The sequence below is a fragment of the Eleginops maclovinus genome, chromosome 5, assembly GCF_036324505.1.
Source record: "Eleginops maclovinus isolate JMC-PN-2008 ecotype Puerto Natales chromosome 5, JC_Emac_rtc_rv5, whole genome shotgun sequence".
Taxonomy (NCBI): domain Eukaryota; kingdom Metazoa; phylum Chordata; class Actinopteri; order Perciformes; family Eleginopidae; genus Eleginops; species Eleginops maclovinus.
The window spans coordinates 9,926,570-9,940,654 of NC_086353.1; the positions used below are offsets into that span (position 1 = coordinate 9,926,570).

The window sequence follows — 14,085 nt, forward strand, 5'->3', positions numbered from 1 at the left end:
ACCCTTCAAAATATGATTTTACATAAGGGGGGACCCTTATCAAAAAATATGATTTTTACATAAGGGGGGACCCTTATCAAAAAATATGATTTTTACATAAGGGGGGACCCTTATCAAAAAATATGATTTTTACATAAGGGGGGACCCTTATCAAAAAATATGATTTTTACATAAGGGGGGACCCTTATCAAAATATTTGATTTTTACATAAGGGGGGACCCTTATCAAAAAATATGATTTTTACATAAGGGGGGACCCTTATCAAAATATTTGATTTCGACATAAGGGGGGACCCTTATCAAAAAATATGATTTTTACATAAGGGGGGACCCTTATCAAAAAATATGATTTTTACATAAGGGGGGACCCTTATCAAAAAATATGATTTTTACATAAGGGGGGACCCTTATCAAAAAATATGATTTTTACATAAGGGGGGACCCTTATCAAAAAATATGATTTTTACATAAGGGGGGACCCTTATCAAAAAATATGATTTTTACATAAGGGGGGACCCTTATCAAAAAATATGATTTTTACATAAGGGGGGACCCTTATCAAAAAATATGATTTTTACATAAGGGGGGACCCTTATCAAAAAATATGATTTTTACATAAGGGGGGACCCTTATCAAAAAATATGATTTTTACATAAGGGGGGACCCTTATCAAAAAATATGATTTTTACATAAGGGGGGACCCTTATCAAAAAATATGATTTTTACATAAGGGGGGACCCTTATCAAAAAATATGATTTTTACATAAGGGGGGACCCTTATCAAAAAATATGATTTTTACATAAGGGGGGACCCTTATCAAAATATTTGATTTCTACATAAGGGGGGACCCTTATCAAAAAATATGATTTTTACATAAGGGGGGACCCTTATCAAAAAATATGATTTTTACATAAGGGGGGACCCTTATCAAAAAATATGATTTTTACATAAGGGGGGACCCTTATCAAAAAATATGATTTTTACATAAGGGGGGACCCTTATCAAAAAATATGATTTTTACATAAGGGGGGACCCTTATCAATAAATACACTTTTTACATAAGGGGGGACCCTTATCAAAAAATATGATTTTTACATAAGGGGGGACCCTTATCAATAAATATGATGTTGACATAAGGGGGGACCCTTATCAAAATATTTGATTTCGACATAAGGGGGGACCCTTATCAAAATATATGATTTTTACATAAGGGGGGACCCTTATCAAAAAATATCATTTCTACATGAGGGTGGACCCTTATCAATAAATTTGATTCCTACATAAGGGGGGACCTTTATCAAAAAATGTATTTCCCTCATCTTAAATATAATTGTTTCATTATTTAATGCTGTATAATGCAGAAAATGCCTTCTTTTAAGTAACACAAACATCAACACAGTTTGTATTTGAGTTATTGAGTTATGTTATATTTACATTAAGTACAACAAAATCACATATTGCAACAAAAACATTATAATACTCAATACTTTTTAACACAGTTGATCTAATTACAAGTTCCCTCTATCTATATCTATACTATATTTATTGGACAGAAAATAAAGAAATGAAATCAAATTATTGTGTTTACTGTTCAATATCTTCACATCCCTTCATGAGAAAGTGATGGAGTATATGGTTCACAATTGTTTTGTTGGATTTCATAAAATGCTGCACTGCACATAGTCAGAGTCCAGTTAGTATTTACAGTCCGGGCCGAAGTGTTTCTGCGCCACCTGATGGATTGACAAATGAATGGAGCAGGTGTTTCCATCGGTTTCAGTTTCAGGGTTGTGGTATCGTGCAAGCTGGACCACTATCAGTCTGTTGTGGTTTAGGAAGTCACTTGACTAAATACAAGCCATTGTTAAAGCTAGGATGGGTAATGTAATTAAACATTTTTTGTAATATTTGTTGAAATACTCTTGACATCTTAACAGCAATCAAAAGAATGAAATGCCCTGACCAAAACATTCAGTCTGAGCTACCTAATTCAAGCAATATTGTTACTGTGCAATCATTTTGAGAAAACTACAGCGCTGTTCTATCAATTTACATAGCATAAAATGAGCAATTACAACGGAACAATTATGGGATATGGCTACCCCCGGCATCCCTTTTACTTCAAGGTGTCTGTCGCCAGTTGTGAAAGACATCCTTGATTTTTCTCAATGTCTAATGGATGTCACCCATTGTTCTTCTCAGGCAACTCTGTGACTGTTTTTTGCTGTTCTGAGTGGCTGGGAAAACAAGATTATTGATGGCATTTCTGGGCCTCAGAAAAGTTATTTTTCTTCACTGCCACATAACTCTTTAAACACTTAACTTTTACACTTTGAATTACCTTGAAGTTTTCTCTGAAGATCATTTCTTTCAATGGTCAGGGCATCAATGATCTTAAGCTGCTCTCTTTTTTCAGTCAGGATGTTATTACTTGTCCGTAGCTGTATTGTCAGGTTAATGTGTAACTGGTTTCTCTCACTGGTGAGGTTGTTGTTGCTGATCTTAAGCTGCTCTCTTTCTTCAGTCAGGATGTTGTAACTTGTCTGTAGCTGGTCGTTCTGTATTGTCAGGTTCTTGTAACTGTTTTGTAACAAGACCATCTCCATTTTCCACTCAGAGTTGCTGTTGATGACTGGGTTTGACACATAAACAAAGAAACACTGTCAACCAGTAAACTCTTTTTGTGTTTTATAATCATGCAAACAAAGTACTCACCGAGGTAAACCAGAGTTACAAGTCCAGTCAGAAGGAATAGACACAGCAGACACAGACAAAAGGCATCAGCTCTGCAGGAAGTCCTCTTTACTTCTTTAGCATCTGAAGGTAAAATACAATGATAACAATTTACTTGTGTGTGTTTCATGTTCAAGTGAAATAAAGGACACAGAAAGCGCTTTGAAAAATTAACCATAAGTAGATGGGTTTGTGAGCAAATGTCACACATTGTCTATATTAAACTAATGAAGTATGGTCCTGTGTGTGGACCTTTGTGTAAAACAATGTAATGTGTTTATTACCTGAGGGTGCAGTTCCAGGTCCATGGTGTCTCTGAGTAAGAATAGGCACATTTTCATAAATATGTTCTGATATTTTTGTCTCCATGTTGCTCCGGCTGTAGTAAACCGATGATTCCTCTACATTTATATAGACAGACATTTCATCCATGGTGTCCAGCTGTACTGAAGGTGCAGTTTGGTCTGTGCTGCTTGATGTTATCAAAATCTGCAGAGTGTCCTTTTGGCCTTCATCACCTTCAACTGTAAAGTAACTTCTAAAGGAAGGTAATTTCTATTTACGTATGTGTTTGCCACATCACCAGGAAACTGAGGGCTGGTGGTTTGAAATGTGTTAGGTCACCACTTGCACCTGTTCAACGTTAAGTTGCAGATGCATGGTTGCACTTTCTATTATCACAAAATGTTTTAATGTCACAGTTCACATCTATTTATCTATCTACCTACCCATCTATCAATCCACCAAACTATCTATCTATCTATCTGTCTATCTGTAGACTGAAAGATAGATGTGTTCAGACGGTGATTATTTGTAGCTACACCACTGACTAATATGTCAGCTCTTACACAACTATTTGAAGTAAAGCTGCATGACAGATGGTGGTTTAGTATTATTTTAAGAAAAACATCCAATATCTTGAACTGTTGTTTAATGCAATACCAAATACTGGACATTTTAAAATTCATTTATTTTCGCCAGAAGTTAGATAAAACATTTTTAGTATTCTCCTCCTCCCCAGACACAACGCCAAGCAATCATCACACACAGCAATTATTATCATATGAAGACTTTGAAAATATTGGCAACCCCTTGTATTATCAGAGGGGGTTTAGAGCATCTGTGGAAACAACACTTTCAACATACATGTAGTTCATTGGGAATTATCTTCATTTAAACACCGTAGGTTATTCTATGCATGTGTGGCGGGGTGGTGAGGTGAAAATCTAGAGTATTAAAGTTTAATAAAAAGGGGGACCGACAACGCCACCTGGGGACTTGCACCCCAAGATATAAACCTTCAAAGATTTGGGCACAAGTTCGTACTGAGGGGCAGAGACGTGTTTTGTACAGAAAAGAAACTTTTATTAATTATGAATAAAACAACAAAAGAAGCTAAGGAAGAGGATGCTAAAAAGAGAAAATACAAAGTAATCACGTTGTAAACAATAGTACAGTTTAATATCTTTATTACTAACAAAAGGTTTTAAAATCTTTATGTAAAAGCTGACATTTAAATCAAAACAGAAAAATAAACTAAACCTCGGTGAGATGAGGCCAGTTAATGGGGTCGCATACTACTTTGTGACATTCGGGTGCAACCAAATACTCACAGGTGCAGTCACAGCAAACGGGTCACTCATTCGTGCTCCCCGGTGATCTCCACCACAGCAAACAATGATACGGACTAGCCCTCCCCATATACAGGCACTCAGCTTGAATAGCAAACTAAGACTAAAAACTAAACCTAAACAAACAAGAAAATCCCAGCTGGCAAAAGGAACTAAACTAAACAAAACCAAAGTAACTATACAAAACTAAACGAAACAGCAATGAACTAAACAGCAATGAACAAAACAGCAATGAACAAAACAGCAGCAGGTAAACCTAAAACAAATGGTACAACAATGGTTAAAAAATGGATGGCCATGTGGTACAAACAATTTGTATTCCTTCAGGCTCCACTAACCACCATAGGAAGTCAGCAGACAACTGTAAGGAAATATAAGCAAGTCAGTACAAAGAGACAATAACTTGTGGTCAAAGACAGCCTACCTGCACCACAGACCATGAGGACAGGGCCATGGGGAAGGATGATTGCTGCAGGTGCCATTTATACCCTCTCTAATTAGGGGGAGCGGTTCGGGGAGGAGTCAGGCCCTGAGCTGCTTTTCCTAGCACCCAGCTACACATGGCTTTCACTTTCAGTCATGTTATACATACAAATAATCCAGTGTAATTAATTAATTGTAAACAAACATACATTTACATGTACTGAGAGTGCTGTTGAGGTCAAACATATGTGCTAAATACATTTCCTTCCTCATTAAGTAAAGCCAAAAATCTAATATTCCTAAAGATTAAAAAATCTGGTTTGCTTCTCTATCTGTTTATGTGCACGTTCCTCCTGTTTTTAAAAACCTGAAGTAATTCTTATGTTGAGTTATATAGCTAACGTCTTTTCACAGATCCAGAAGTTTTGATCTCCACATCGAATATCATTCCAGCTGTTCTCCAGTTCAAAAAACCTTATTTCTACACAATCATCGACATTGCCTTCAAAGCTGTTTGGCTCCCCGGGTCCCCAGTAGCTGAAACCAAAAACCAAATTCTCTTTTAACAACAAAAATAACACAAGATGCATCTGATTAACTGGTTTATGTTGCACAATTAAATTTTCCCTTTGAATCATTTTAGATGTATTTGTTAAACTAACATGAACATCTACAAGATACTTTTTTGATTTAATGTAATTTGAAAAAAATACAATGCTTGAACCTCTTGTTCAGTGGAGTGCCATCCACCCACTTCCAAGTGTTTTTGGTTTGTACGCCTGTCAGTCCAATCCATGTGAGTCTGTTGAATTTTGTTACGAAATCCTGGTTTACAGAGAAAAACAGTTAACATCAGTAATCATCCGTAAAAATGGACGACGGCCTCGCATCCATCACACCCTGTTTCAAAATGCAGGAACTTTTGACAGAAAATGTGTAATCAATGCACACACACACACACACACACACACACACACACACACACACACACACACACACACACACACACACACACACACACACACACACACACACACACACACACACACACACACACCTGCTCTGCTTTGCTGTTGATGATCACAAGGTCTGCACCTCTCTCCAAACAGTCAGCTCTGCTTTCTTGCCAGGATTTCCTGATAGTGAAATGTAATAGAAACTGGGACGGATATACACCCAGCCTTGTTGGAAAAAGTGATCTCTGGGACCACAACAAAGAAAACCTTAATATCTCAGGAATTACCATATGTGATTATAAAAGTGACACAGTTAAAAAGCAACTATGAATTGATTAATCAAAATTCAATTAAATTATGTAAGCTTTGATGTCAAAAAAGTGCAGTGGAATTTTTGGGGAGTTTTTTCCTGTTCTCTGGAAGGGTTTCAGAACAGACTGCATGAGGTACATTTTTAGTTGTGATATCAGGCTATGTAAATAACATTGAATCGAACGAGTGATAATATCATGTCCTCAATCTAAAAAATGTTTTTTTTAGATAAGGGGGAACCCTTATCAAAAAAATGTATTACCCTCATTGTTATGCCCCTGTCGTTTTTTTTTTAGAAACTTTTCAATGTCATTTGTTTACTTTGGTTACCATAGCAACTCAGACGTAGTGCATGCTGGGAGATAGGCTAAGAAGCCGGTTTCTCAGCGCAGTGATTAGCTACGGTTGTGTGAGCCGTGCGGTCTTCAGTTCTTCCGTTACACAGCTATTCTTTCTCCCTCTTCGCTAAAGCAACGTCTGTGAGTATATGTTTACACTAACCTATCGAGCAGTGCTGAGTTTGTGTGAGCATTAAAGACTGTTAGCATGTTGATTGTGTAGCTAAACTGAATTAGCTCTATATTTTACTACTGCCGGATGACAGATTATATTGTTTATAATAGATGCGGATATTTTGCTGTATTTTCAGTTTCACAAGATTCTCAGTAAAACTTCATGGAATCAATCACATGCGTCCTGGAGATTATTGGGAGTGTTTATGCTGATTGGGAACGTAGCCCATGACACTCATCTAAAATATAATTTGTACATAAGGGGGGACCCTTATCAACAAAAAAACTTTTACATAGGGGGGGGGACCCTTATCAAAAAATGTATTACCCTCAATCTAAAAAATATGTTTTACATAAGGTGGGACCCTTATCAAAGAGTGTGCATTTTTCTCCCATTTAAAAGCATGTTTTGAGGGTCATTATAAACAGGACAAAATTGCTTCAATGTACATTTTACTGTAATGTCTTTCCTATGCCTTTTTGTCACTCACCTTGAAAGACTGAAAATTGTTGACGTGGATACACAACCAAGCATAACCATTTTGTTATGAATGTATACTTTGTTAGAAATAATTAACAATATTAGCCTTTAACAGTAAAAGATGAATAAAAACCGTAATCTTTCTTTGATAAATGTTATTCCAAATCCACTAATAAAGTAATATTTTACAATACTTCCAGTACTTATACATTTGAACTCATGAGTTTATCATTGATGAACAGCATCTTCATGTAATAATTGTTTCATTATTTAATGCTGTATAATGCAGAAAATGCCTTCTTTTAAGTAACACAAACATCAACACAGTTTGTATTTGAGTTATTGAGTTATGTTATATTTACATTAAGTACAACAAAATCACATATTGCAACAAAAACATTATAATACTCAAGACTTTTTAACACAGTTGATCTAATTACAAGTTCCCTCTATCTATATCTATACTATATTTATTGGACAGAAAATAAAGAAATCAAATCAAATTATTGTGTTTACTGTTCAATATCTTCACATCCCTTCATGAGAAAGTGATGGAGTATGGTTCACAATTGTTTTGTTGGATTTCATAAAATGCTGCACTGCACAGTCAGAGTCCAGTTAGTATTTACAGTCCGGGCTGAAGTGTTTCTGCGCCACCTGATGGATTGACAAATGAATGGAGCAGGTGTTTCCATCGGTTTCAGTTTCAGGGTTGTGGTATCGTGCAAGCTGGACCACTATCAGTCTGTTGTGGTTTAGGAAGTCACTTGACTAAATACAAGCCATTGTTAAAGCTAGGATGGGTAATGTAATTAAACATTTTTTGTAATATTTGTTGAAATACTCTTGACATCTTAACAGCAATCAAAAGAATGAAATGCCCTGACCAAAACATTCAGTCTGAGCTACCTAATTCAAGCAATATTGTTACTGTGCAATCATTTTGAGAAAACTACAGCGCTGTTCTATCAATTTACATAGCATAAAATGAGCAATTACAACGGAACAATTATGGGATATGGCTACCCCCGGCATCCCTTTTACTTCAAGGTGTCTGTCGCCAGTTGTGAAAGACATCCTTGATTTTTCTCAATGTCTAATGGATGTCACCCATTGTTCTTCTCAGGCAACTCTGTGACTGTTTTTTGCTGTTCTGAGTGGCTGGGAAAACAAGATTATTGATGGCATTTCTGGGCCTCAGAAAAGTTATTTTTCTTCACTGCCACATAACTCTTTAAACACTTAACTTTTACACTTTGAATTACCTTGAAGTTTTCTCTGAAGATCATTTCTTTCAATGGTCAGGGCATCAATGATCTTAAGCTGCTCTCTTTTTTCAGTCAGGATGTTATTACTTGTCCGTAGCTGTATTGTCAGGTTAATGTGTAACTGGTTTCTCTCACTGGTGAGGTTGTTGTTGCTGATCTTAAGCTGCTCTCTTTCTTCAGTCAGGATGTTGTAACTTGTCTGTAGCTGGTCGTTCTGTATTGTCAGGTTCTTGTAACTGTTTTGTAACAAGACCATCTCCATTTTCCACTCAGAGTTGCTGTTGATGACTGGGTTTGACACATAAACAAAGAAACACTGTCAACCAGTAAACTCTTTTTGTGTTTTATAATCATGCAAACAAAGTACTCACCGAGGTAAACCAGAGTTACAAGTCCAGTCAGAAGGAATAGACACAGCAGACACAGGCAAAAGTGAGCAGCTCTGCAGGAAGTCCTCTTTACTTCTTTAGCATCTGAAGGTAAAATACAATGATAACAATTTACTTGTGTGTGTTTCATGTTCAAGTGAAATAAAGGACACAGAAAGTGCTTTGAAAAATTAACCATAGGTAGATGGGTTTGTGAGCAAATGTCACACATTGTCTATATTAAACTAATGAAGTATGGTCCTGTGTGTGGACCTTTGTGTAAAACAATGTAATGTGTTTATTACCTGAGGGTGCAGTTCCAGGTCCATGGTGTCTCTGAGTAAGAATAGGCACATTTTCATAAATATGTTCTGATATTTTTGTCTCCATGTTGCTCCGGCTGTAGTAAACCGATGATTCCTCTACATTTATATAGACAGACATTTCATCCATGGTGTCCAGCTGTACTGAAGGTGCAGTTTGGTCTGTGCTGCTTGATGTTATCAAAGTCTGCAGAGTGTCCTTTTGGCCTTCATCACCTTCAACTGTAAAGTAACTTCTAAAGGAAGGTAATTTCTATTTACGTATGTGTTTGCCACATCACCAGGAAACTGAGGGCTGGTGGTTTGAAATGTGTTAGGTGACCACTTGCACCTGTTCAACGTTAAGTTGCAGATGCATGGTTGCACTTTCTATTATCACAAAATGTTTTAATGTCACAGTTCACATCTATCTATTTATCTATCTACCTACCCATCTATCCATCCACCAATCTATCTATCTATCTATCTATCTATCTATCTATCTATCTATCTATCTATCTATCTATCTATCTATCTATCTATCTATCTATCTATCTATCTATCTATCTATCTATCTATCTATCTATCTATCTATCTATCTATCTATCTATCTATCTGTAGACTGAAAGATAGATGTGGTCAGACGGTGATTATTTGTAGCTACACCACTGACTAATATTTCAGCTGTTACACAACTATTTGAAGTAAAGCTGCATGACAGATGGTGGTTTATTATTATTTTAAGAAAAAGATCCAATATCGTCAACTGTTGTTTAATGCAATACCAAATACTGGACATTTTAAAATTCATTTATTTTCGCCAGAAGTTAGATAAAACATTTTTAGTATTCTCCTCCTCCCCAGACACAACGCCAAGCAATCATCACACACATATTGCAATTATTATCATATGCAGACTTTGAAAATATTGGCAACCCCTTGTATTATCAGAGGGGGTTTAGAGCATCTGTGGAAACAACACTTTCAACATACTTGTAATTCATTGGGAATTATCTTCATTTAAACACCATAGGTTATTCTATGCATGGCTTTCACTTTCAGTCATGTTATACATACAAATAATCCAGTGTAATTAATTAATTGTAAACAAACATACATTTACATGTACTGAGAGTGCTGTTGAGGTCAAACATATGTGCTAAATACATTTCCTTCCTCATTAAGTAAAGCCAAAAATCTAATATTCCTAAAGATTACAAAATCTGGTTTGCTTCTCTATCTGTTTATGTGCACGTTCCTCCTGTTTTTAAAAACCTGAAGTAATCTTATGTTGAGTTATATAGCTAACATCTTTTCACAGATCCAGAAGTTTTGATCTCCACATCGAATATCATTCCAGCTGTTCTCCAGTTCAAAAAACCTTATTTCTACACAATCCTCGACATTGCCTTCAAAGCTGTTTGGCTCCCCGGGTCCCCAGTAGCTGAAACCAAAAACCAAATTCTCTTTTAACAACAAAAATAACACAAGATGCATCTGATTAACTGGTTTATGTTGCACAATTAAATGTTCCCTTTGAATCATTTTAGATGTATTTGTTAAACTAACATGAACATCTACAAGATACTTTTTTGATTTAATGTAATTTGAAAAAAATGCAATGCTTGAACCTCTTGTTCAGTGGAGTGCCATCCACCCACTTCCAAGTGTTTTTGGTTTGTACGTCTGTCAGTCCAATCCATGTGAGTCTGTTGAATTTTGTTACGAAATCCTGGTTTACAGAGAAAAACAGTTAACGTCAGTAATGTGTAATCAATGCACACACTCACACACACACGCACGCATGCACACACACACACACACACACACACACACACACACACACACACACACACACACACACACACACACACACACACACACACACCTGCTCTGCTTTGCTGTTGATGATCACAAGGTCTGCACCTCTCTCCAAACAGTCAGCTCTGCTTTCTTGCCAGGATTTCCTGATAGATGAAATGTAATAGAAACTGGGACGGATATACACCCAGCCTTGTTGGAAAAAGTGATCTGTGGGACCACAACAAAGAAAACCTTAATATCTCAGGAATTACCATATGTGATTATGAAAGTGACACAGTTAAAAAGCAATTATGAATTGATTAATCAAAATTCAATTAAATTATGTAAGCTTTGATGTCAAAAAAGTGCAGTGGAATTTTTGGGGAGTTTTTTCCGTTCTCTGGAAGGGTTTCAGAACAGACTGCATGAGGCACATTTTTAGTTGTGATATCAGGCTATGTAAATAACATTGAATCGAACGAGTGATAATATCATGTCTTCATCCCTTCTTTTCAAAGAAGAATTAACAACAACATTAAAAAAAAAAGTTTTAAATGACATGTTGTTATTCCTTTCAGTAATGTATCCACCTATGACATGTGATTGGTGCACCTGTACAATCTAACCAATAACCACAACCTTCCTGCTATAGTGTTATGATGCCTATGATGTTCAGTTTTTTCATAGAGGTGTTAGTTATTTGTCAAAGCCCAATCATATTAGCACGTATGGATGTTTGATGAGCGGCTCTGTATGAAGGTGTTTTCCTTTTTATAACAGCAACATATGTGCCTTCCCCTCTACTAAACAAAGCAGAGCCACAAATCAAACGGACAAAGGGACACCTAGTGGAGAGGGGTCATCACACATTAAATATCATGTATAATCTATCAATTTGAATCAGTCCATAGGCAAAAACAAATGAATAAATTACATTTGAATGCCTAGTTGTAATTTGTTTGTTGAAGTCAAACAAAGTTTGTTTCAGATGTGCAGGAAGTCCAATTAAAGCCAAAAGTGTGAGAATACTGTATAGTATAGGGCAGGGGCAGGGGGTGTCCAGACTTCGGCCTGGGGGCCAAATGCGGCCCGCAGGCCATTTTGAATCGGCCCTCTGCAAATTCTAAAAGTGTATTGGAATATGGCCCACAAATTCAATCTTTGCTTGTCTTATATTGGACTTCTCAAATATACATGTTCAAATATATTAATGAGCCCAATTTTCAAATAAATGTAGTCATTTAAAACGTAAAACATTTTCTAACAAATCTTAGTTGATTAAAAAAATAAACAATAATTTATTTTATAACAAGCTTGAAATTGAACCTTCATATTTACTCTTACTCTGTTATAAGCAATCTGAGGCTTCTGTTTTAAGGAAATAAATAAAAGACAGATGGGATGTAGGCTGTATTTTCTGAACGCGTTTTCAAGTATCGCGCATTATTCACCTACATTTGATTTGTTTTGCTAACTTATAATTTAACCTTTGAGACAATATTCCCCTCTATAAGTGGCCCGGCTTTCCGTATATTTTTCTGTATGTGGCCCTCTGTGAGACAAGTTTGGACTCCCTTGGTATAGTGTCTACTCTAAGAAGTCCAAGCCTCACTTTAACCATACAGTCCTCATTACAAGAGAGCATCATATCAGTCCATTTTGCATTGACAATATTTATATGATCTTTTGCGTGCAAATCAGTTTCATCCTCCCACTGACCAAAGTTAATCAGTTCCTTCTTCAGCTTTTCAGTCTCGTAAGTCAGGTTTGTGCAACTGACATCATTATCTGATGTCCTGCTGTCTGAAAGAGCAAAAACACTTTATTAAGAATTCAATATTTAAATTACATTAAACCAACTGTTTATAAAACATGCACTTTACGTAGGGAGGGGGAGGAGCAAATCTGTAAAAGATATGTACTCTAATATATAGTGGACTAAATGCAATATAACAGAAGCAAAAGTTGCAAGTAGGTTTGCTTCAGAAACAAGAACACGCTTTTATCATGCCATGTGTTGTTATGTCTCAACTTCCCCTAAGTTGTGTAACCAGGCTGAATTGGATAGAAAATGCGAAGGAGCCTAAGAGCATAAACACATAATTGCAATAAGGTGTTCTATCATGGATGAAGTGATATTAAATCCAATAATAATACTTAAATCCCTCAAAGAAAGTCTCACGTTTTTTTAATTCAATTATTTTACTGTGGTGGAAACCAGATTTTCTTGTCTTCTGATAAGCAGTAGAGATGGTTTGAAATGACTTACAGAGAGTGAGGTGCAGGGAAATGTTGAGAGAAACTTGTAGGATACACAGGAGTCCAAAGCTCACAGCAACCAGTCTGAGTTGTCTCCCTGTGTGCAAAAATCAGGCAGAAATGCTCACAAAATAAAGGTGAACTGCAAGACACATTTTCACACCCTTATCTGAATAATTTTACTCTGTTGGATTTTAGATTTCATTAAATGGAAGGACATATGCAGACCAAATCCTGAAATCTTGGTAAACTATGTCAACAAAGTCAAACATGGATGCATATGATCATCGGTGAAAAATGATTGAATAAACTGACAAAATTTCATAAATTGCAGATTGTTTTTTCATTATTTCTACACTAAAATCTTGTTTGAATTCTGATCAATACATTCTCTAATTAAAATCTTTGTTCACATTGCTTGGTTACATTTTGAAATGTTCAATTGAATGTATTCTGTCTCACCTGACACTGCAGGAGTCAGTCCAGCGTCTTGGCCAGATGTGCTCCTCAGGGCGTTACTCCCGGCTGTCGGCTCAGGTAGATTCACATAATCCATGGTGTCAGATTGCTCTTTATGGATAAACCTCGCCATATTTTACCCGATGACTGAAGTAACACTGAAGGTGATGCAGAATGCCTATTTCTCTGAAAGACTCGAATCCACTTCTTCTTTCTACATTTTCTTCTTCCTTATTTTAACATTTTCCATACCCTTAAACTTTAACCACTGCTCCGGCCACAACTTTATCACCTGCAAAGATGAAGTTCTTAAGACATCTTTGAAATACCTTAGTTTAAAAGCTGATTTTGTATGGCATTATTTATTTACATTATTTCAAACTTTGGTCTTAAAATGATCATAGAGTTTAACAGTGTATACAGTTATCTTGCTCTTTGAAACATTTGTCTTCTTGTATAATTGTCAAAAATGAATTATGACATATTAATTAACTTAAGCGAATGATTACTGCATAACTCTCCAATACTTCACGAGGTGTTTGGGAATAATTGCGGTGTATTTAAATAGAAATTGTATC

At 36.2% G+C, this 14,085-nt stretch overlaps 2 protein-coding genes across 2 annotated transcripts in view; both read right to left on the reverse strand.

Moving 5' to 3' along the window:
- The window catches only part of LOC134864422 (CD209 antigen-like), a 16,725-nt gene extending 7,513 nt beyond the window's left edge, over window positions 1-9,212 (reverse strand). Inside the window, exons 1-6 of the mRNA XM_063883366.1 lie at window positions 8,990-9,212; window positions 8,688-8,789; window positions 8,302-8,604; window positions 3,018-3,257; window positions 2,716-2,817; window positions 2,324-2,632 (exon numbers count right to left, since the gene is read on the reverse strand). Coding sequence (XP_063739436.1) covers window positions 2,324-2,632; window positions 2,716-2,817; window positions 3,018-3,257; window positions 8,302-8,604; window positions 8,688-8,789; window positions 8,990-9,137 — 1,204 coding nt within the window. The 5' untranslated portion in view covers window positions 9,138-9,212. The remainder of the gene's footprint in view (window positions 1-2,323; window positions 2,633-2,715; window positions 2,818-3,017; window positions 3,258-8,301; window positions 8,605-8,687; window positions 8,790-8,989) is intronic.
- A 568-nt stretch (window positions 9,213-9,780) lies between these two features.
- Window positions 9,781-13,719, reverse strand: LOC134864407 (CD209 antigen-like protein E). Its single transcript, XM_063883344.1, has 6 exons — window positions 13,511-13,719; window positions 13,059-13,145; window positions 12,509-12,592; window positions 10,875-11,017; window positions 10,618-10,718; window positions 9,781-10,430 (listed from the first exon to the last, which is right to left on the reverse strand). The coding sequence occupies exons 1-6, from the start codon at window positions 13,638-13,640 to the stop codon at window positions 10,283-10,285; spliced, it is 693 nt and encodes a 230-aa protein (XP_063739414.1). The 5' UTR covers window positions 13,641-13,719; the 3' UTR covers window positions 9,781-10,282.
- Window positions 13,720-14,085: the final 366 nt, after the last annotated feature.

What these genes read in the sequence shown, in the direction of transcription:
- LOC134864407 (XM_063883344.1), bottom strand. Translation starts at nt 13,640, where the DNA reads ATGGCGAGGTTTATCCATAAAGAGCAATCTGACACCATGGATTATGTG. An exon ending in GAAGGAACTGATTAACTTTG is followed by an intron (nt 11,018 to 12,508) that starts GTCAGTGGGAGG and finishes GTGGTCCCACAG; the next exon opens with ATCACTTTTTCCAACAAGGC. An exon ending in GGCACTCCACTGAACAAGAG is followed by an intron (nt 10,431 to 10,617) that starts GTTCAAGCATTG and finishes TTTTGGTTTCAG; the next exon opens with CTACTGGGGACCCGGGGAGC.